The sequence below is a fragment of the Entelurus aequoreus genome, linkage group LG22 (genome assembly GCF_033978785.1).
Source record: "Entelurus aequoreus isolate RoL-2023_Sb linkage group LG22, RoL_Eaeq_v1.1, whole genome shotgun sequence".
Taxonomy (NCBI): Eukaryota; Metazoa; Chordata; class Actinopteri; order Syngnathiformes; family Syngnathidae; genus Entelurus; species Entelurus aequoreus.
The window spans coordinates 4,859,709-4,883,706 of NC_084752.1; the positions used below are offsets into that span (position 1 = coordinate 4,859,709).

Sequence of the window (23,998 nt, forward strand, 5' to 3'; positions counted from 1 at the left end):
GTTATGACAAGGGATGTCCGATAATTTCGGGCTGCCGATATTATCGGTCGATAAATGCTTTAAAATGTAATATCGGAAATTATTGGTATCGGTTTCATAATTATCGGTATCTGTTTCTAAAAGTAAAATGTTTGACGTTTTAAAACGCCGCTGTGTACACGGACGTAGGGAGAAGTACAGAGTGCCAATAAACCTTAAAGGCATTTCCTTTGCGTGCGTGCCGTCCAAGTCACATAATATCTACCGGCTGCTCTCATCATTAATTAATGCAAGGCCTACTTGGTCAACAGCCATACAGGTCACACTGAGGGTGCACATATAAACAACTTTAACACTGTTACAAATATGCGCCACACTGTGAACCCACACCAAACAAGAATGAAAAACACATTTCGGGAGAACATCCGCACCGTAACACAACATAAACAAACAGAACAAATACCCAGAACCCCTTGCAGCACTAACTCTTCCGGGACGCTACAATATACACCTCCCGCTACCTCCTACCCCCACACCTCAACCCCGCCCACCTCAACCTCCTCATAGTCTCTCTCAGTTACAATAAGAATAGAAATAAAAAGCAACAATGAGAATAAAAATATAACAGTAAAATAAGAATATAACAAGAGAAACTAGGCAGTAGTGACCATGTTCTGAAAAAGTATTGAACTGTTATTGTTTTGAGTAGGGATGTCCGATAATGGCTTTTTGCCGATATCCGATATTCCGATATTGTCCAACTCTTTAATTACCGATATCAACCGATACCGATATCAACCGATATATACAGTCGTGGAATTAACACATTATTATGTCTAATTTGGACAACCAGGTATGGTGAAGATAAGGTACTTTTTGAAAAAAATTATAAAATAAAATAAGATAAATAAATTAAAAACTTTCTTGAATAAAAAAGAAAGTAAAACAATATAAAAACAGTTACATAGAAACTAGTAATTAATGAAAATGAGTAACATTAACTGTTAAAGGTTAGTACTATTAGTGGACCAGCAGCACGCACAATCATGTGTGCTTACGGACTGTATCCCTTGCAGACTGTATTGATATATATTGATATATAATGTAGGAACCAGAATATTAATAACAGGAAGAAACAACCCTTTTGTGTGAATGAGTGTGAATGGGGGAGGGAGGTTTTTTGGGTTGGTGCATTAATTGTAAGTGTATCTTGTGTTTTTTATGTTGATTTAATAAAAAAAAAACACAAAAAAAAACGATACCGATAATAAAAAAAACGATACCGATAATTTCCGATATTACATTTTAACGCATTTATCGGCCGATAATATCGGCAGGTATTATCGGACATCCCTAGTTTTGAGGCATGTTAAAAAAAATAATGCACTTTGTGACTTCAATAATAAATATGGCAGTGCCATGTTGGCATTTTTTTTCCATAACTTGAGTTGATTTATATTGGAAAACCTTGTTACATTGTTTAATGCATCCAGCGGGGCATCACAACAAAATTAGGCATAATAATGTGTTAATTCCACGACTGTATATATCGGTATCGGTAATTAAGAGTTGGACAATATCGGATATCGGTAAAAAAGCCATTATCGGACATCTCTAGTTATGACCGTGAACTTTCCAGCCTGGATGGGAAAACGTGATTGTCGACGGTTGCTTTACTTCACGCTTTTGTTTGAAAACACCACAAAAGAGATTAATGTTTGAAATGTACCCCATAATTGCCGCGTAACCGTGACGACAAGCATACGTGAGAAAGTGGAGGCGTGAGCAGTTGTTTGGTTCTTAAATGCCATGTGCTTGCAATCAAAGTCAAAGTCAAAAAAACAAAACAAAAAAAAAGCAATCAAAGTGAAATCTTAATTATGTCTGAATGGAAAGTGGGGCTTTGAAGCAAAGCACAATGAAAGGTAAACAGAGCAGAGGACACACAGGGTGGGCGGGGCCTTGAAAGAAAGACATGTAACGGAGAGAGGAAGACACTTGCTTGGAGCAGATTAACCCCTGAACTCCTCCCACTGCCGCCCGCCATTGCTCGTCCTTACACCTCTTTAGCAAATCACTTCCCCCCCTCCTCGCCCGAGCTTCACGCCTCGCGCTCCGCATGCATGAAAGGTAATAAAAGCGGAGGACTAAATTGCAATCTGGCTGCCTGGACGGGCTGCAGATGTGCACCTGCAAGCGTCTGCTAATCGCCGTGACGCGTCAGGGCAGTGTCTCCTCCTCTCGCTGCTGACGGAAGTGCTTTCACTTTTTGCTAAATGTCACTTACCCCCCCGGACCCAAAAAAAAAAAGCCGAAACGACCCCTTTTAATTGAAAGGTAAATTAGAAAAATAGTGGATTCTGGCCCCGAAGTGAGATGTCTAAAAGGGCTTTGAAAGGGCACAGCCGTTTTAATTGAATTAAGAGCAACATTGTGTGACCTTTGGAAGAAGATGGATGCTCAAAGTAGCACTTTAACAAAGATATAAACAACAGTTTATGTGCCAATATTTTGGTACCGGTACTAAAATTATTTTGATACTTTTCGGTAGTTTTCTACGGAGCCCCTAAAGCAGGGGTCTCAAACTCAATTTACCTGGGGGCCACTGGATGCAGAAACTGGGTGAGGCTGGGCCGCAAGAAAAGATTTCTTAAAAAAAATCTAACATGCACTTTTTAATGAATTCACCTCCTTTGAATGGCTTTCCCGCCCTAGCAACCATCTCACTCACCATGTAGCTAGCTTTGACTGCTGCATCGCTCTTTTCGCTTGCTTTCTTGACGAAATCTTGTTGCCTCAGTAGACTGGTTTTAAAATTTGCAACCCGGTTCACTCCCCTAGTATTTTGCATACTCCTCAGCATGTCTAGTTGTATAATGACGTTTCAAATTGTATTCCTTGTGCAACGCAACTTTCTCTGTATCAACTACAGAAAAGAGCTATAAGGATTATTCATAAAGTAGATTACTTAAAACACACTAACATATTATTTATTAATTCTGGTTTATTGAAACTACAGGAGCTAGTAAAGTTACAGACATTATGTGTCATGTTTAAGGCTAAAAGTAAAACATTACCAGCAAATTTACAAAAAATGTTTGTCATCACTTCTGAGAATGAAGAGCATAGAAGAAAAGGTCATTTCAATTCTTGACGAAATCTTGTTGCCTCAGTAGACTGGTTTTAAAATTTGCAACCCGGTTCACTCCCCTAGTATTTTGCATACTCCTCAGCATGTCTAGTTGTATAATGACGTTTCAAATTGTATTGCTTGTGCAACGCAACTTTCTCTGTATCAACTACAGAAAAGAGCTATAAGGATTATTCATAAAGTAGATTACTTAAAACACACTAACATATTATTTATTAATTCGGGTTTATTGAAACTACAGGAGCTAGTAAAGTTACAGACATTATGTGTCATGTTTAAGGCTAAAAGTAAAACATTACCAGCAAATTTACAAAAAATGTTTGTCATCACTTCTGAGAATGAAGAGCATAGAAGAAAAGGTCATTTCAAACATCAGTATTCAAGGACAACTTTAAAACAAATGTGTATATCAGTGGTGGGGGTTAAACTATGGAATTCTCTTTACAAGAGATAAAAGATTGTAAAAATATATTCCAATTGAAAAAATATATAAGGACAGAACAATGAGATCATATGGACAGCCATAACTGTTTACATTTTGCTTTATATTTATTATTTTACTTATTTTTTGCCTAGTTTTGTATTTGTTTTGTATCATCCTGTGAGGTGTATACTACTTATTTTGTTTTTTTTGTTCGTTTTGTACATCATGAAGTTTTGCACTTCTTGTGTTTTTTTGTTTGTTTTCGTTATATTTGGATGTAATTGTTTGTTTATATGATATCATTAAGTAAGACTACGTACTATGTTGAAGGGGGCAGAAAAATATAAGATTTTTCTTCATCCTGCTCCTTCTCAGGCATTGGTGTGTAAATGTATAATTTAAAAATTGAGGTATAATTGTCTATCGATCAAAGATGCACATCAATGAAGGAGATAAATAAAAATGAAATGAAATGAAATAAGACACGTCGGGGTGCCCCTGTGAAAGAAATATTGCATCAAAAATCGTCTCTGTCTGGAGCCAACGGGAGGAGGGTGGGGGGTGGAGTTTACAGTTACGGTAGCACAATTATCCCCGAACGGGTTAACATCACCACGTCTGTATCAGCGCTGGGGTCCAGTGCACCACACTTTTGTATTGTCGCTCGCTCCTTCGGCGGAGTGCTCGTCTTCCCCGCCCGGACTGTTTACAACGGGGGCGGGAGCGAGCAGGCGGGCGAGGGAGGGAGGCAGGGAGGGAGGAAGGAAGAGCGTGTGTCATAGAAAAGCAGCAAAATGTTTCTCTGCTTGCATTACGCAAGTGACATCAATGCATACTTGCCAACCTTGAGACCTCCGAATTCGGGAGATGGGGGGGGGTTGAGTTGGGCGGGGTTAGGGGTAGCGGGGGTGTTTTTGTAGCCCGGAAGAGTTAGGGCTGCAAAGGATTCTGGGTATTTGTTCTGTTGTGTTTATGTTGTGTTTAGGTGCGGATGTTCTCCCGAAATGTGTTTGTCATTCTTGTTTGGTGTGGGTTCACAGTGTGGCGCATATTTGTAACAGTGTTAAAATATAAATAAAATAAAATATGACCACCCTCAGTGTGACATGTATGGCTGTTCCTCAAGTATGTCTTGCAATAACCTGCGTGTGTCTCTAGAAGCCTCATACAACATGTGTCTGGGCTGGCACGCTGTTAGTATGGAGAAAAAGATGATGCGGTGACAGATTCTAGAGGACACTGATGACAGTGCCATCACGGCACGCCCTCGATATTGTCGAGAGCCTCATACCACAACGTGATTGGTAGATTTCTTCAGCTCCGCACACAACGCTGTCAAGCGCCATTCATTTAAAACTCGCGGGCCGCACTAACATTAAACTTTCATATTAAGGTGGGGGCCGCAAAATAACGTCTCCCGGGCCACAATTGGCCCGCGGGCCGCGTGTTTGAGACCCCTGCCCTAAAGGGACATGTGGGGAAATTTTTTTTAAATAATTATTATTTATTTTTATCTCGTTATAATATAATTATAATTTATTTATTTATTTATTTATTTTTTAGACATGTATCTCGTGCGCACGAGAAACTATCTCGTTATAATATAATTATAATTTATTTATTTATTTTATTTTTTTTAGACATGTATCTCGTGCGCATGAGATAGTTTCTCGTGCGCACGAGATACATGTCTAAAAAAAAAAAAAAAAAATTATAAATAAAAAAAATTCCCCCATGTCCCTTTAGGGCAGGGGTGTCCAAACTTTTTCCACTGAGGGCCGCACACGGAAAAATTAAAGCATGTGGGGGCCATTTTGATGTTTTTCATTTTCAAACCATAACAAAATATATGGATTTTTTTATTTATTTTACCTTTAGGGGTCTCAGTCATTAAAATGTTAAAAATAAGTCAGATTATTATTATTTTTTTAAATTATTTAACGCTTACAGTAAATCTCTATATCAACTTCAAGTTGATATAAAGTAATACAAATTTCAAAAAATATTTTATGGCTTTTCTGTCAAAAACAACTTAGTTTTTTTTATAGTAAAACTGAAATATGCAGTATTTAGTAATTAGAGCCCTAAAAGATCAATAATGCAGGACACCATTGATTTTAATTCTTTCATATTTGTGAGTAATCACAGTGAAAAGATAAATAAAAAATCACTAAATATATTTGGGATCCAAAATGTGCCCCACTCATAAAGTGATACATTTTTATTAGGTTTTTCTTTTACTTTCAACACTTAAGTTAGGAGATCAACTTCAGATATATCCGTCGATTTTATGCTGGAACTATTATTTTGTTTGTTTTATGCGCTTTTGTCAAAGAAAACTTTGATGTTTTTATATGGCTACTACACAATATATGCAATATTTACCACATAAAACATTTTAAAGTGAAATATTTGAAGTAATTGGAGCCCTGAAAAGTATTCATTATAACATGGATTTTTTGTCATTATTTTTCTTTTTTGAGCAATGGCAAAAACAGAAAAATAAAGAAAGACAAAAGAAAAAAAAACAGCCTGTATGGCAGCTTTTGTGTCAACATTGCAACTTTTTCTCGTTAGATTTCACCTCATTCCACTTTTTTTAATGTTCTTTTTTTTTTTTTTTTACAATAGTTTTTCCAGAATGTGTGGCGGGCCGGTAAACAATTAGCTGCGGGCCGCAAATGGCCCCCGGGCCGCACTTTGGACACCCCTGCTTTAGGGGCTCTGTATAAAACTACCGAAAAGTATCATAACATTTTTTTTTTTTAATTTGTTTTTTATAACTTTATAAAAAAGTTTCTCGTGCGCACGAGATACATGTCTCGAAAAAAAAAAAAAAAAAAAAACCCCACAAAAATTGCATTATTGGCTTTATTTTAACAAATAATCTTAGTGTACTTAAAACATATCTTTCTTATTGCAATTTAGTCCTTAAATAAAATAGTGAACATACTAGACAACTTGTCTTTTATTAGTAAGTAAGCAAACAAAGACTCCTAATTAGTCTGCTGACGTATGCAGTAACATATTGTGTCATTTATCTACCTATTATTTTGTCAACATTATTAAGGACAAGAGGTAGAAAATTAATTATTAATCTACTTGTTCATTTACTGTTAATATCTGCTTATTTTCTCTTTCAATATGTTCTATCTACACTTCTGTTCAAATGTAATAATCACTTATTCTTCTGTTGTTTGATACTTTACATTAGTTTTGGATGATACCACAAATGTAGGTATCGATCCGATACCAAGTAGTTACAGGATCATACATTGGTCATATTCAAAGTCCTCATGTGTCCAGGGACGTATTTCCTGAGTTTATAAACATAATATAAATGTAATTTGTGATGCCAACAAATATCGACGTAATCATAGTAGTATCGACTAGATACGCTCTTGTACTTGGTATCATTACAGTGGATGTCAGGTGTAGACATCCGGTACTTTTCAGAGGCAGTATAGTAGCGAATATGATTAATTTGTATCGTGGTATTATACTAATACCGGTATACCATCTATCCATTTTCTACCGCTTGTCCCATTCGGGGTCGCGGGGGGTGCTGGAACCTATCTCAGCTGCATTCGGGCGGAAGGCGGCGTACACCATGTACAAGTCGCCACCTCATCGCAGTACCGGTATACCGCACAACCCTATGTGCAAACTAGGGTTGTACGGTATGCCGGTACTAATAAAGTACCGCAATACTAATTGATTGAAATCGGTACTAAACTTCCTTTGAAAAGTACCGGTACCTTTCTTTCATCTGTGGCGGGGACGAATGGCAAAAAAAAGAGACAATTCTACTGGTTAATAAAGAGTGTGCGTGAAGCACAATATGGAGGTATTTGGGCTTCGAAACTAACTATGAAGGTGACGCTTTAAACAAGGTGTTGCTTAAAAACATGCCTCGCCAAACGTTTGCTTCAAACTCAGAGTAAAAATGTCAATAATGAACATTCAAATCTGCTCAAGGAGTTATAAAGAGTGACAGGCAATAATGTAGTTCTTACACCTGTCCTGCTGTTTGGCTCCGGTGCAGACTGTCGTCCGGGAGCACAGGGGCAGACGTTCCCTTCAGGGTCGATGTTTTCGTGAGGGTGTAACACCCTTCACGCCATTATTAGTTTTGCAGCGTATTAGAAAGTATCCAGTAACAAACGTGTCCGTATCATTTAGCTTACAGAGTTTAACTTTGTGAATTATTCTGGCCACGGGCTTGTCACCAAAAAACAAACACCGCCCCACTTCAGCTTTAAAGAAAACAAAAGTCCATTCCCGATGATCTGATCGATATCCTATCTATCTATTCTGTGTTATGTGTTTTGTGTTGCACGATTGCGCCAAGTAAAATTCCTAGTTTAGGAACCCGTTCTCAAACAATGGCAATAAAAACTCTTCTGATTCTGATTCTTCTGATCGATATCCGTGTCATCACTGTGTTATTAGGGGGCTCCTGAAACCAAAAGCGCCTTTGTCTGCTTATTTGTTTGAGGCAAAAGTATTGAAATGTGAGTTGTGTTTGTGGAGGATGCATATATGTTTAAGAGTTCTTTCTTTTTACATAGCCATGTTTGAGCATCTAGTACTTTTCCTTTGTATAGTCTACCAGTCTCTCTTTGTCTTCATATTGTCTATTTAGTGTCTTAACCCTTGGAATGTGAAATACAACACCCACTTTTTCCTTATCAGTGTTGCGAGGGGGAGAGATGGGGGTTTTCGTTGTGTGCAAAGGAGTTGGCTTTTCCGTTGGAATGCCAGATCAACTAGAGTAGCCGATATGAATGTATTGGTTAAATTGACCTCCTAAATATTTAGTAAAACTTGAAAATATTCCAATTCTGTCTTGATGGTCCGTCTTACTCAGCATATATGTCATCGAAAGAACTTGGGATTGACCAGTAACTTAGATTCCCTGGGAGGAAGAACTGGTCGACGCAACATGTTACACGCAAAAAAATAGTCTGATTATTATGACATCACAGCAAACAAATAATGACTTTCACCTGGTCCTGTCAGCAGGCGGTCTCTCTCGGCGCTGCCGTGGGATGCGGGATCACAGACCAAGGGACACTGCAAAGCACAGAAAACAAGGTTCACATCGGTGATATTTACCGTACATATTTCAACAGCTTTCGAAAACAACACTTCTTTAGTGACGAATAAAATGAACCCTTTCAAATCAAGCACACAAAAGGTGAGCACCGAGGGACATTTTGGCCCCGTGGTGCAATCACCAAAGGCTGAGGCTGTGACCTCACTGATTGCCCCGTGGCGGGATGTTCATTAACACCACCTCCATCAACTCGCCATTGTGCTTGTCCTTCACCTCAAACACCTAACAAAGTGAGTAACCCTCTGCAGGGCTGAGAGGGCGGGGCCAAAATCAGGGCCATTTATGCTCTATGTGACATGCCTTGTATTCAAATTAAGGTGTGTGTGTGTGTGTGTGTGTGTGTGTGTGTGTGTGTGTGTGTGTGTGTGTGTGTGTGTGTGTGTGTGTGTGTGTGTGTGTGTGTGTGTGAGAGAATGCTAGCCCTTTCATTACATTTGTTTCACATTTCTGATATCGGCCCAGGATACTAACATACACCATAATGTTTGATTGTACTTGTTTTGTGTCTCACTTCTTTTTACACTTGTATAACAGTATTAAAATGCAACTTAATACAAAACTCAAAAGCAGTGAAGTTGGCACGTCGTGTAATTCGTAAATAAAAACAGAACACAATGATTTGCAAATCCTTTTCAACTTATATTCAATTGAATAGACTGCAAAGACAAGATATGTAATGTTCACACTGAGAAACATTATGTTTTTTTGCAAATAATCATTAACTTAGAATTTAAAAAGTTGTCACAGGTTTATTTTTACCACTGTGTTACATGGCCTTTCCTTTTAACAACACTCAGTAAAGGTTTGGGAACTGAGGAGACACATTTTTGAAGCTTTTCAGGTGGAATTCTTTCCCATTCTTGCTTGATGTACAGCTTAAGTTGTTCAACAGTCCGGGGGTCTCCCTTCTGCTATTTTAGGCTTCAGAATGTGCCACACATTTTCAATGGGAGACAGGTCTGGACTACAGGCAGGCCAGTCTAGTACCCGCACTCTTTTACTATGAAGCCACGCTGTTTTAACGCGTGGCTTGGCATTGTCTTGCTGAAATAAGCAGGGGCGTCCATGAGAACGTTGCTTGGATGGCAACATATGTTGCTCCAAAAGCTGTATGTACCTTTCAGCATTAATGGCGCCTTCACAGATGTGTAAGTTACCCATGTCTTGGGCACTTATACACCCCCATACCATCACAGATGCTGGCTTTTCAACTTTGCGCCTAGAACAATCCGGATGCTTCTTTTCCTCTTTGGTCCGGAGGACACGACGTCCACAGTTTCCAAAATTAATTTGAAATGTGGACTCGTCAGACCACAGAACACTTTTCCACTTTAAATCAGAACATCCTAGATGAGCTCGATTCCAGTGAAGCTGGCGGAGTTTCTGGGTGTTGTTGATAAATCCTGCACTAAAACATTAAAAACAAACAAAAAACAACAAGATTTTACAGTAAAAAAACACTGGCAGCTCTGTTGCTTGAATTTTACCAGTAAAAACAGTGGTATTGTTTTTCCATTTATTTAATTTTTTTATATGATAATGATTCCCGGGCGCGGCCACCGCTGCTGCCCACTGCTCCCCTCACCTCCCAGGGGGTGAACAAGGGGATGGGTCAAATGCAGAGGACACATTTCACCATACCTAGTGTGTGTGTGGCAATCATTGGTACTTTAACTTTATCTTGAACTTAACCCATTAACTGCATCAGTGGCCTGGTGGTTAGGGTGTCCGCCCTGAGATCGGTAGGTCGTGAGTTCAAATCCCCGGCCGGGTCATACCAAAGACTATAAAAATGGGACCCATTACTTCCCTGCTCGGCACTCAGTATCAAGGGTTGGAATTGGGGGTTAAATCACCAAAAATGATTCCAGGGCGCGGCCACCGCTGCTGCTCACTGCTCCCCTCACCTCCCAGGGGGTGAACCAGGGGATGGGTCAAATGCAGAGGACACATTTCACCACACCTAGTGTGTGTGTGGCAATCATTGGTACTTTAACTTTATCTTGAACTTAACCCATTAACTGCATCAGTGGCCTAGTGGTTAGAGTGTCCGCCCTGAGATCGGTAGGTCGTGAGTTCAAATCCCCGGCCGGGTCATACCAAAGACTAGAAAAATGGGACCCATTACCTCTCTGCTTGGCACTCAGCATTAAGAGTTGGAATTGGGGGTTAAATCACCAAAAATGATTCCAGGGCGCGGCCACTGCTGCTGCTCACTGCTCCCCTCACCTCCCAGGGGGTGAACAAGGGGATGAGTCAAATGCAGAGGACACATTTCACCACACCTAGTGTGTGTGTGGCAATCATTGGTACTTTAACTTTATCTTGAACTTAACCCATTACCTGCATCAGTGGCCTAGTGGTTAGAGTGTCCGCCCTGAGATCGGTAGGTTGCAAACCCCAGCCGAGTCATACCAAAGACTAGAAAAATGGGACCCATTACCTCAGCATTAAAAGTTGGAATTGGGGGTTAAATCACCAAAGATGATTCCCGGGCGTGGCCACTGCTCACTGCTCCCCTCACCTCCCATGGGGGTGAACAAGGGGGTGGGTCAAATGCAGAGGACAAATTTCACCACACTTAGTGTGTGTGTGACAGTCATTGGTACTTTAACTTTAACTATAACTTAACCCATTACCTGCATTCTTAGTCGCCTCTTACTAACAATTTTTCACTATTTAGAAGGCACAAAAAGTCACATAAGGATTGTAAGTGATGGGCAAAATTCCCCACAAAAGGGAAGTTCCCTTTTAAGAGTCGTGCTGGACAATGAGTTGACAACCCGTGGCTTTTAGCTCAATGTCTAGCGCCGCTTGCATAACCCTCTTTCGGCGGGGATTTGTGGACCTTTGAACTTTAACCCCGGCTACCTGAGCAGAGTCGCTCTTTTTGCACGGACAGGACTAAACTCTCCCAATAAATACACCCGCCATCCAGATCCGATCCATCTCCCGTCTGACAGGGTTTTTATGCCGCTGTCGCCGGGGACTACACGCCGATGCATTAAGTCCGCGCTCCTCTCCACACAAATAGTGACACGCCACAATCTTTGCGCCGGCGTGGCAGCAACATGAGTCATTGAGCAAGGCAGACGTGTCAGAGGAGGGGAGCGTAATGACGAGCAGGCCTCATCCATCAGGCTGGGCAAAGTGATCCCGACTCACACTCTGCGGCGTACAATAACACGGAGGAACCTTTCAGGCGAGATGAGGAGCGGGGGGGGGGGGGGGGGGGGGAGGGGGGTGGGAAATAAAAAAAAGGGCCCCAGCTGTTCAAGAGGGCCCCCGGTAATTGTCAGTGTGTGTTTGATGGGCTCATGATGAAAGGTGATCGTCTTGTTTTACAAAAGGGGTCAGACATATTCATGAGGGAGAGGATGTTTGGCATTTCCCTCCACAGGAAAAAAAAACCAAAAAAAACATTCAGTTCACTGCAAAAACTGAAATGTAAGTAAGATGAAATATCTCAAATAAGGGTGATATTTGCTTATTTTCTGTCTGATAAGATAATTCTTCTCACTAAGCAGATTTTATGTTAGAGTGTTTTACTTGTTTTAAGGGTTTTGGTCCTAAATGTCAGTAAGATATTACAGTTTTGTTGCTGAGATTTGATGAGCTATATTGAGTAAAACATGCTTGAAACTAGAATATCAACTGTTGCAAAGCTGTGTCATCAACACTCACAAGTATAAAACTGCTTTTTTAAAGTAATACTTACTTCAAGCATGAAAAAAAAATCATGATGTATGCATATCATTATGTCAAGATAATGGCACTAGCATTTACTTCATTTAAGAATATTTTTCAACATATTGAGCAAAAAGATCTCTTTTTTTTTCTACCAAGAAAAGTGCACTTGTTATTAGTGAGAATATACTTATTTTAAGGTATTTTTGGGTTCATTGAGGTTAGCTAATTTCACTTGTTTTGGAAAGTCTTGACAAGTCGAATTTTCTTGTTCTATTGGCAGATAATTTTGCTTAGTTCAAATAAAATACCCCTCATTTTTGTATTTTTTTTTCTTGTTTTTGAACACTGACTTTTTGCAGTGTTCTCTTTAATATTTCTTTCTTGGAAAGAGTTTTTTCTAGAGATGTCCGGTTAATGGCTTTTTTTTTGCCGATATCCGATATTCCGATATTGTCCAACTCTTAATTACCGATTCCGATATCAACCTATACCGATATATACAGTCGTGCACTGCAAAAAGTCAGTGTTCAAAAACAAGAAGAAAATACAAAAATGAGGAGTATTTTATTTGAACTAAGCAAAATTATCTGCCAATAGAACAAGAAAATTCGGCTTGTCAAGACTTTTTTTTTTTTAAATGTCATTTCTTTCTTTCTTTCAGGCAATGACATAAAAAAATAATAATTTTTAAAAAAGTACAAAGTCGACAACACATAACATAAATTAATATAGTGCAAAAGGTAATGTGTAGTATTAGGGCTGGGAATCTTTGGGTGTCCCACGATTCGATTCAGAATCGATTCTTGGGGTCACGATTCGATTCAGAATCGATTTTTATTTTTTTATTTTATTTTTTAAATGAAAACAATACACAACAATACCATAATAATGCAATACAATTTCAAAACAAAACTCGACCCAGCAACATTCAGAATAGCAATAAACAGAGCAATTGAGAGCAATTGAGGACACACAAACATGACACGGAACAATCTAAAAGTAGTGAGACAAAAATGAATATTATCAACAACAGTATCAATATTAGTAACAATTTCAACATAGCAGTGATTTAAAATCCCTCATTGATATTATCATTACAAACATTAATAAAAAAATAAAATAAAAAAAAATGAACAATAGTGTCGCAGTGGCTTACACTTGCATCGCATCTCATAAACTAAAAGTATAATGATAATGTCAATGAGGGATTTTTAATCACTGCTATGTTGAAATTGTAACTAATATTGATACTGTTGTTGATAATATTCATTTTTGTTTCACTACTTTTGGTTTGTTCTGTGTCGTGTTTGTGTCTCCTCTCAATTGCTCTGTTTATGTCAGTTCTGAGTGTTGCTGGGTCGGGTTTGGTTTTGGAATTGGATTGCATTGTTATGGTATTGCTGTGTATTTTTTTGTTGGATTGATTAATTTTAAAAAAAATATATATATATATATATATATATATATATATATATATATATATATATATATATATATATATATATATATATATATATATATATATATATATATATATATATATATATATATATAAAAAGAATAATAAAAAAATCGATTTTTTAAAAAATGAGAATCGATTCTGAATCGCACAACGTGAGAATCGCGATTCGAATTCGAATCGATTTTTTCCCACACCCCTATGTAGTATGTAATGCATGATTGTCCAGTTTTGCCTGAAAGGGAGTGGGAAGAAGATCATTTATTTAATCCCACCCCCAGTTCTCCATTCAGTGATTATTCACATGAGTTTCACTCTTACTTTGTTCAAGGATTATAATACAAATGTTGCATCATAGAGGCATTACCACAGGTAACAATAATTATTACACTATAACAATAATTTGTATCAACAATGTAGGAATAATGAATATACCAACAATGGTAATAGACAACATAGCAATAATGGTAAGGAAACATTGAGCACACTTTGAGACAGAGTACAGCAGCAGGTCAAATTAAAGACCCTCATCTCTATATTTGAAGCAGACCCCATGTTTGTATAATAGTTTAAATGGATTAATAGTTTGGCATTGCTTGTGTTGTAAGTCCAGTTTGTTCCATAGTTTTACTCCGCATACAGACACACAAAAACGGGGGCACAAACTCTAATAACTCAACTCCACGCATTAAATCTCACAGTTTGACAACTTTTGCCCCCTTTTGTCATCTTTTTGCAAAAGAAACACACGTGCAATGTGCAGCGACAACACACACTCACCCACTAGCCTTTATCAATGTTTGTCATGTCTCTCATCTTCCACACACACACACACACACACACACACACACACACACACACACACACACACACACACACACACACACACACACACACACACACACACACACACACACACACACACACACACACACACACACACACACACACACACACACACACACACACACACACACACACACACACACACACACACACGGAGGCAACAACAAGCAAGCCACACACAGGCACAAAGAAACTTCAATATTTTTTGTCTTGTCTCTTCCTTCATCTTTCTGCAAAAGAAACAACACACACACACACACACACAGGGTGACAGATTCATCAAGGCGACATGGGCAGATTGTCAGTGACACTGTGGAGCCTGGCAGGGACCCTCCCTTCACCAGCTACACGAGTGGGCACAACCAAAAGTCAGTCAACCATGTAGGAGCCCTCGGCCAATTATATAAGACAGTGATGCACACACACACTCACACACACGCACACACACACATACACACACACACACACACGCAGAAACACACACTTGTATTTGTTACCTTGAGACCTCCAAAAAATGCCTCCCTCTTTAGGACCACGCTTTCTAGATATATAAATATTTGTATTTACAACATTAATAATATATATATACTATGCAAATATAAAAAAGCTTGCTGTGAAAAATGAATTGGAATTTCACAGAAAAACTTTACTCAACGCAAGTCAACATTTTTCAAGAAAAACTGAAAAAGTGTGCAATATTATGACAAAAGTTGGAGTTTTTTTGTATTGGCGTGTTCTATGGAGCTAGGAGCTAGCAGAGGAGCTAGGAGCTAGCATAAACACCTAGGTGTTTTTATGCAGGATTAATTTGTGGCATATTAAATATAAGCCTGGTTGTGTTGTGGCTAATAGAGTATATATATGTCTTGTGTTTATTTACTGTTTTAGTCATTCCCAGCTGAATATCAGGTACCGTGAGTAGCAGCTGCGCTTCCAAACATTTGATCGCTTGCCAGTACGTGCGCGTCACGTACGTTACTTTGTTTAAATATATAAGCTTTATGAACCTTGGGTTAGGTGAACGGTCTTTTGGGCTTAGTGATTGTGTGTGTTGTGCAGGTGTTTGAGTTGGATTGGCGGCTTATATGGAGCTAGGAGCTAGGAGCTAGCATAGGAGCTAGGAGCTAACATAACAAACACTGAGGTGTTTTTATGCAGGATTAATTTGTGGCATATTAAATATAAGCCTGGTTGTGTTGTGGCTAATATAGTATATATATGTCTTGTGTTTATTTACTGTTGTAGTCATTCCCAGCTGAATATCAGGTCACCCCCGCCTCTCACAGCATCTTCCCTATCTGAATCGCATCCACTCCCCACTAGTCCTTCACTTGCACTTTACTCATCCACAAATCTTTCATACTCGCTCAAATTAATGGGGAAATTGTTGTTTTCTCGGTCCGAATCTCTCTCACTTCATGCGGCCATCATTGTAAACAATAGGGAACTTTGCGTATATGTTCAATTGACTACGTCACGCTACTTCCGGTAGGGGCAAGCCTTTTTTTTTATCAGATACCAAAAGTTGCGATCTTTATCGTCGTTGTTCTATACTAAATCCTTTCAGCAAAAATATGGCAATATCGCGAAATGATCAAGTATGACACATGGAATAGATCTGCTATCCCCGTTTAAATAAAAAAAATTCATTTCAGTGGGCCTTTAATGTCACTATTTTACAAGAAAAACAAAAAAATTGGCAATATTGTGATACGTCAGAATTTTGTATGACAAATGTCACCATTTTGCATAAAAAAGTAATAATTTTACATGAAGTAATGATTTTACATAAAAAAGAAATAATTTATGAGAAAATATTGCAATATTACAGAAACAGAAAGAATATGAGAAATTGTTCCCAATTTTATAAGAAAAAAGTCGACACATTGTGAGAAAAAGACGGCCTTTAGTTATTTTTTTTTAATTTAAATTTTTTGTATGTAATTGGTTTTTAATATTTATAATTTACTTCAAGTTATTACAGTATGTCTCTATATACATATTTATTTTATTTTTTTATATTAATTTTGGCCAATTTCAATTTCTTACACACCCGTGTTATTACATATGTTGGCCAGAGAGGGCGCACTTCACATTTTTACACACACTTGTTATTTCATATGTTGACCAGAGGGGGAGCACTTTTAATACCGACACACAGTCAATTCTAAAAATCCCTTCTTTTTGGGACCACCCTCATTTTGATAGATTTCACCAGCAGGGGTGCAAATGAGACATTCTCTATTAGATGCAATGGTTTTCCGTATTGGGGCCATGATTTGTTCACCGGTCCTCATATGGAAGCTACTTTTCCTGGTTTATGTCTCAAGAAGGGTAGAAATACAAGAACCCACACACACACACACACACACACACACACACACACACACACACACACACACACACACACACACACACACACACACACACACACACACACACACACACACACACACACACACACACACTTTTGTATTTGTTACCTTCATAAGACCTACGAAAAAGGCCTACCTCTTTAGGACCACCCTTTCTAGATATATAAAGATGTGTATTTACAACATTAATAATATATACAAACTGTGTGAATATAAAAAAGCTTGTTGTGAGAAATGAGTTGGAATTTCACAATAAAAAGGTCACAATTCCACAAGAAAAACTTAGAATTTTGGCAGTATTATAATGAAAGTCGTAATTTTATTCAACGCAAGTCAAAATTTTACAAGAAATCTGAACATTCGTGCAATATTATGATAATAGTTGGAATTTTACCCAATAGGCGCAATTTTACAAAAAAAGCTTCACATTTTGGCAGTTTTATGAAAATAATCGTAATTTTACTCGACAAAAGTCACAATTTTATAACAAAACTGTAAAATGTTGGCTATGTCATCATGATAATCGGAACTTCACTTGGCAACATGACAAAAGTCATCATTTTACAACAACGACAAAAAAATGGGCAATATTGTGATAAAAGATTTCACCACCAGGGGTGCAAGATCTCTATTTTTTGTTTTTTTGTAATGTGCTTAAGGACGATGACAAACGAGTCACGGACCGCAACCCTGCCCTAGAAGCTAACTGTGAATGGCCACTATAATATCGTAGTGTAATTGTTCATCCTATGGTCACATAGGATACGTCAGCACTGGAAGTCGTAAAATCAGCTGTTCACCTGGCTGTTTTTTTTTCGGGGATGAATAGGGAAGCCCTTCTTTAGCTGCCGTCTTGTTTTATCATATATTGCTGCCTTTGCACCTGTCGATGTTTACTTTTGTATGCACATCAAATCAACCAAAAATCCTGACTTTGGAGCAATGTTCACGGACTCTAGTATTTGGCTCTCTATTAGATGCAATGGTTTTCAGTACTGGGATCATGATTTCGGTCCTAACTTGTTCACACACACACACAGACACACACACACACACACACACACACACACACACACACACACACACACACACACACACACACACACACACACACACACACACACACACACACACACACACACACACACACACACACACACACACACGTCTTGCCTACTTTGTGTGGACCCACGTTTGGTTAGTAGGTTGTGAGGGCCCCCCCTTTCCACTATAGCTAGAACGATGAAAAAATATATCTAGCACTAGATGGGAGTAGAGAGTTGCAACCTCACTTCAGAATGCAAAACACACAAAGTAAAAAAAATCTTTTACTTCTGTAGTTGTGAGGACCGACCGCTGTTGCTAGGTAGATTTGACCGTACACACACGTAGTAATAAGTTCTGTGAGTTGGCCATTTTTTAAGGACACACACACACACACACACACACACACACACACACACACACACACACACACACACACACACACACACACACACACACACGACAGCCTTGGGGAGTTGTGCTGTGCGGTGAAAGAAAAGCACAAGTCTGCTTGTTAAACCTGAAGGTGGCGCTGCAGAACACACACTGAAGCAAAAATGAAGAGTACCTACGACGTCTATCCTGGTGTGCCGGCATCCCATTCGGAATATCGCAAGCGTCTTGCTTTCGAGACAAGGTAAGTGCTTTGTATGAGATTAGCACACACACACACACACGCACACACACACACACACACACACACACACACACACACACACACACACACACACACACACACACACCGCAAATCCCAGAGAACTTCCTTTAATCTCATTGGCGGAGTGGACTTAGAGAGGCGGTGTTAGAGGCTCCTACCTTCTGGGACGGTACGTCGGTGGTGATGTGCTCCGCCTCCTCCATCTCCCCCATCTTCAGACGACTCACCACCACAGTTCCGGCACCGCAGCCACCATCCGATGACCTGAAAGCGAAGACACGAGCACACTTTTAACGGGGGGGAAAACCCAACTCTCTGTCGTACTTTCTTTCTTTCTTTAGTTTATTCGGAACATGAACACACTTACATCATAATACATCACACAATTTCATATCAATTCATTTTACATCATGCCCGAAAAGGAGTAGGAAGAAGTAAAGCTTATTTAATCCTACCCCTTTCCCACTTCAAAGCGTTTACAAATATATAGAATCATTTACTGACCTTTTTATATAATAAAAGAACATCTATGAATTAGTATACACGACAGTTTTGTAACATGTAATTAATTAAGTCAGTCATTATTAACATACTGAGATGAAGAATATCTTATTTTTAATAAGGTTGGAAGTATTTCTCATAATTCTTCTTCTTTGTACTTTGTAAGCACTATTATTTTGAACAACCTCTTAAACTGGATCATATCAGTACAATGTTTAACTTCTTTACTTAATTCATACTGATATGCTAAAAGTTATAAGGGTTGTACGTGCATATAAATATTTTAAATGATTTTTTTCCTCTAAGGTTATATTTCTCCTCTTTAGTTGAGAAGAATTGTTGTACATTCTTTGGTAGCAGGTTATAGTTTGCTTTGTACATCATTTTAGCTGTACTTGTCATCGGTAAATGATTATTTGTATAAGTCAGGGGTCGGCAATGATTATTTATATAGGTCAGGGGTCTGCATTATTTGTATAGGTCAGGGGTCGAAATGTTGAAGGAGCCATATAGGTGAGGGCCGACATCCGGGCAACTGAGCTACATACGGGTTCTTCGAGCCATAGCAACCAGACTGGCGTTGAAAACAAACCGTTGCCATTACTCTTTAACCTGTCGACCTACGCTGGTTAAACCCGTCATTCTGCCTCCAAAATGCCGAAAAACTGTGTTGTTTTTGGTTGTGCTAACCACAACTGGAAACAGGGAAAACAAAGGTTGTATTTTGTTCTGCCAAAGCGTGATAAAAGCCCACAGAGACGAGACAAATGGCTCGCAGCTTTACACTGGGAAAACGAGGACGGTTCTCACTGGAGTCCCCCAAAGTCCCGGGTCGCGTGTTCGGATCACTTCGTTTCTGGTAAATATAAGGAACAAAAATCCACCTTCTTAACCACAACTTGGCTATACCGTTCGTGCTAATGTTGTACTTGTTGAATTTGTACCTTATAACGTTCGACAGCTGAAGTTGTTGTACAAAAATAACATGCGGTATATACTATATAGCAGTGTTTTTCAACCTTTTCTGAGCCAAGGCACATTTTTTTCATTTAAAAAATTTTGAGGCACACCACGAGCAGAAAACATAAAAAAATTAAACTCAGCAGCCAATATTGACAATAAAAAGTTATTCTCGCAATTGTTGGATATTCAAACCATAACCAACCATGCTTCACTATAGCTCTTGTCTCAAAGTAGGTGTACTGTCATGACCTGTCACGTCACGCCGTGACTTATTTGGAGTTTTTTGGTGTTTTTGTTCTTGTCTTGCGCTCCTATTTTGATGTTCATTGTCATGTCATGTACGGATGTACTTTGTGGACGCCGTCTGCGGCTCCACACGCTGTAAGTCTTTGCTGTCGTCCAGCAATCTGTCAACAACAACACATCATTTGCAGACTATAATTACTGGTTTGCAAAAAAATATTTTTTTAACACAATTTAGGTGAAATTACATAATCTCCCACGGCACACCAGACAATATCTCACGGTACACTAGTGTGCCGCGGCACAGTGGTTGAAAAACACTGCTATATAGTCTATAGCCTAGCTAGCTATTTTCGAAAACCGGTTTCGTTTAAATTTGCACTTAACAGTTGGGTTTTTAAAAACCAATAAACCCTATAATTTTCATGTTGCCATTTAATCAACTTTTCAAGACAGTCGCAAAATGCTGTCTGCAAGACTTTTCAATACAAAGACATATATTTTGTACATTATTCGCCTGCTGTACTGCGCCTTCATAAGGCTACAACTTACAAGGACCAGGCTACTAGGGGTCAGTCTGCTTTCTTTTGGGGTTTTTTGCCGGACATTCCAGTATTATTTACCCGTAATCTTGGTATTACTTTCCTTATTAGGTTATTTTGCCACCTCTCCCTTCTCTGTTTAAACTCTCCTTTGTTGTACTTAAACAATACATGTAGCCCTCAAATCTCTCAATATTTTATACACTAACCTTGATCTTGTTGTTGATAACTTCCGCGTCTCTTTCTTAGTAGCGCGCAGGCTAAGCTAACTAGCAAGCTAAGCTAACTAGCAAGCTAAGCCAAGCCTGAGAAGCTTTAAAGTTCACTGAGACGAGTCTGACGCAAATAATACATTTTCGTTTTTTCACACGATATGCGAATAAGTACAAATGCGTAAATGAAGGATTTAACGCCGACTTCCAAGCCACAACGCTCGTTAAATGCTTTTTCTGTCAATGCTGTGTTCGCTGTGAGCTGGTTTGTTTTCAACGAATTCCGGTTGCTGGGGGATTGGTAGGCGGAAGTGACGTAGGTCCGCCCTCACCTATAGGACCAAAAATACAAAAAAAAATGTGTCTGGAGCCGCAAAAAATTAAAAGCCATATTACATACAGATAGTGTGTCATGAGATATAAATTGAATTAAGAGGACTTAAAGGAAACTAAATGAGCTCAAATATACCTACAAATGAGGCATAATGATGCTATATGTACATATAGCTAGCTTACATAGCATGTTAGCATCGATTAGCTTGCAGTCATGCAGTGACCAAATATGTCTGATTAGCACTCCACACAAGTCAATAACATCAACACTCACCTTTGTACATTCACGCACAACGTTAAAAGTCAGGAGGACAAAATGAGACAGAAAAAGAAGTGGCATAAAACGCGTCCTAGAAAGTCGGAGAAGGTTGTACATGTAAGCAAACTGCGGTGAGTTCAAGGACCGCCAAAATTAGTAGGACAAAACGGCGCTCGCCAAATACTCGAATCAGTGAAGCATGTTTAATATAAACAGTGTGCTTTATGACAATTAAGGAGGTTTGTGTCATGTTTTTCCTCCTACAGAAACCATATTAACACAAAAAATATATTTTTTCCCCTCATCTTTTTCCATTTTTCATACATTTTTGAAAAAGCTCCAGAGAGCCACAAGAGCGGCGCTAGAGCCTCGGGTTGTCGAACCCCGGTATAGGTTGTGTTCCAAATGCTTTGAAAGACATTCCAGCATACAGGACACACCTTCTCATTCATTGCGTTCTCTTTATTTTCATGACTATTTACATTGTAGATTGTCACATCAAAACTATGAATAAACACATGCGGAGTTATGTACTTAACAAAAAAAGGTGAAATAACCGATTTTATATTCTAGTTTCTATTCTAGGCATCCTCCATAAAGGGATACACCCCTACCGGGAGAATCGGCATACTCGTTCGAGTGACCGCCGATCAGAGGTGGGTAGTAAGGCGCCACATTTACTCCGTTACATCTACTTGAGTAACTTTTGGGATAAATTGTACTTCTAAGAGTAGTTTTAATGCAACATACTTTTACTTTTACTTGAGTATATTTATAGAGAAGAAACGCTAATTTCACTCCGCTCCATTTATCTACATTCAGCTCGCTACTCGCTACTGATTTTTATCGACCTGTTAATGCACGCTTTGTTTGTTTTGGTCTGTCAGACAGACCTTCAAAGTAGCATGCCTGCGTTTCACCAATAAAATGCAGTCACTGGTGACGTTTGACTACGTTTCACCAATCAAACAGAGCCAGGCGGTCACATGATTAACTGCACATAAAGTTTCAGCGGCAAACAACAAGCTTAAGCTTACATGAACTCAATGTCAAATTTCAGGAAGCACATGGCGGTAAGTAACATTAGTAGATATTTTGGCTGTCACCTTAGGCTGATGCTAGCTTCCCTGCTATGAATCACTGTCAAATGTACATCGTGTGGGGACATTTATTAACGCACTGCAGCCTCATAGACACACACACACACACACACACACACACACACACACACACACACACACACACACACACACACACACACACACACGCAAGAATAGAAACACCAATCAGTGTGTTCCCAGGTGCAGCCCACACCTATCAGTCTATGGTTTGTGTAAAGGCTAACTTGTTATTTTCCTTTGTAATGTCTGCCTACTGAGCCTATGGTGCTGTTAAATTATTGTGGCTCAATTTGCCTTATTTTTTTTAATGTTAATGTATTATTATTTAATATATATTATTGTTTTAGTACTTAAGAGATATTCCTGGCTCGGAATTTGCTCATTGCTATTTTTATGTTTTTGTGCATTATTTGTTGCCGTCATTAATCGAACAGGTTACTCATCAGTTACTCAGTACTTGAGTAGTTTTTTCACAACATACTTTTTACTTTTACTCAAGTAAATATTTGGGTGACTACTCCTTACTTTTACTTGAGTAATACATCTCTAAAGTAACAGTACTCTTACTTGAGTACAATTTCTGGCTACTCTACCCACCTCTGCCGATGATGATAGTACGGAATATGATTCATTAGTATCGCGGTACTATACTAGTACCGGTATACCGTACAACCCTACCGGGGACCCACTAAAATGGCTACCTGTGGGTCCCGGGGACTCGCTACAGTGAAAAGCTAAGTGCAGTCCAAAGGAAAAGTGAGGTAATGAAGTCCTGGACATCTGCTGTGCACGGTAACTCCTGTTTGCCCCATTGCTTTTGCAGAGAATGCTTGATGCATTATTAATTAATAGACTAAAACTTGGTGATGGTGAAGAGTCTGCGTCCTCCGTAGGGAAGCTAATGGGGCTGAGGCAGGGCGGGCGCTCCATAAATGACCGTCTAATAAGCCTACGATGTGCTCTGACGGGCACCAAATTGATACTACGCTTTTCATATCAGCCCCCCCCAGCCCCCTCCCTATTCATAGAGTCCTGATTGAGACGCTGATAGAAAATCTATAGTACCGGCGCCGAATCCG

At 39.0% G+C, this 23,998-nt stretch overlaps 1 protein-coding gene across 8 annotated transcripts in view; it reads right to left on the reverse strand.

Moving 5' to 3' along the window:
• Nucleotides 1-23,998, reverse strand: part of inpp4b (inositol polyphosphate-4-phosphatase type II B) — a 489,649-nt gene that overhangs the window by 137,338 nt on the left and 328,313 nt on the right. For all 8 annotated transcript variants that reach the window (XM_062032293.1, XM_062032295.1, XM_062032296.1 and 5 more), the window contains 2 exons: nucleotides 18,904-19,009; nucleotides 8,564-8,630 (listed from right to left, as the gene is read on the reverse strand). In XM_062032293.1, coding sequence (XP_061888277.1) covers nucleotides 8,564-8,630; nucleotides 18,904-19,009 — 173 coding nt within the window. The remainder of the gene's footprint in view (nucleotides 1-8,563; nucleotides 8,631-18,903; nucleotides 19,010-23,998) is intronic.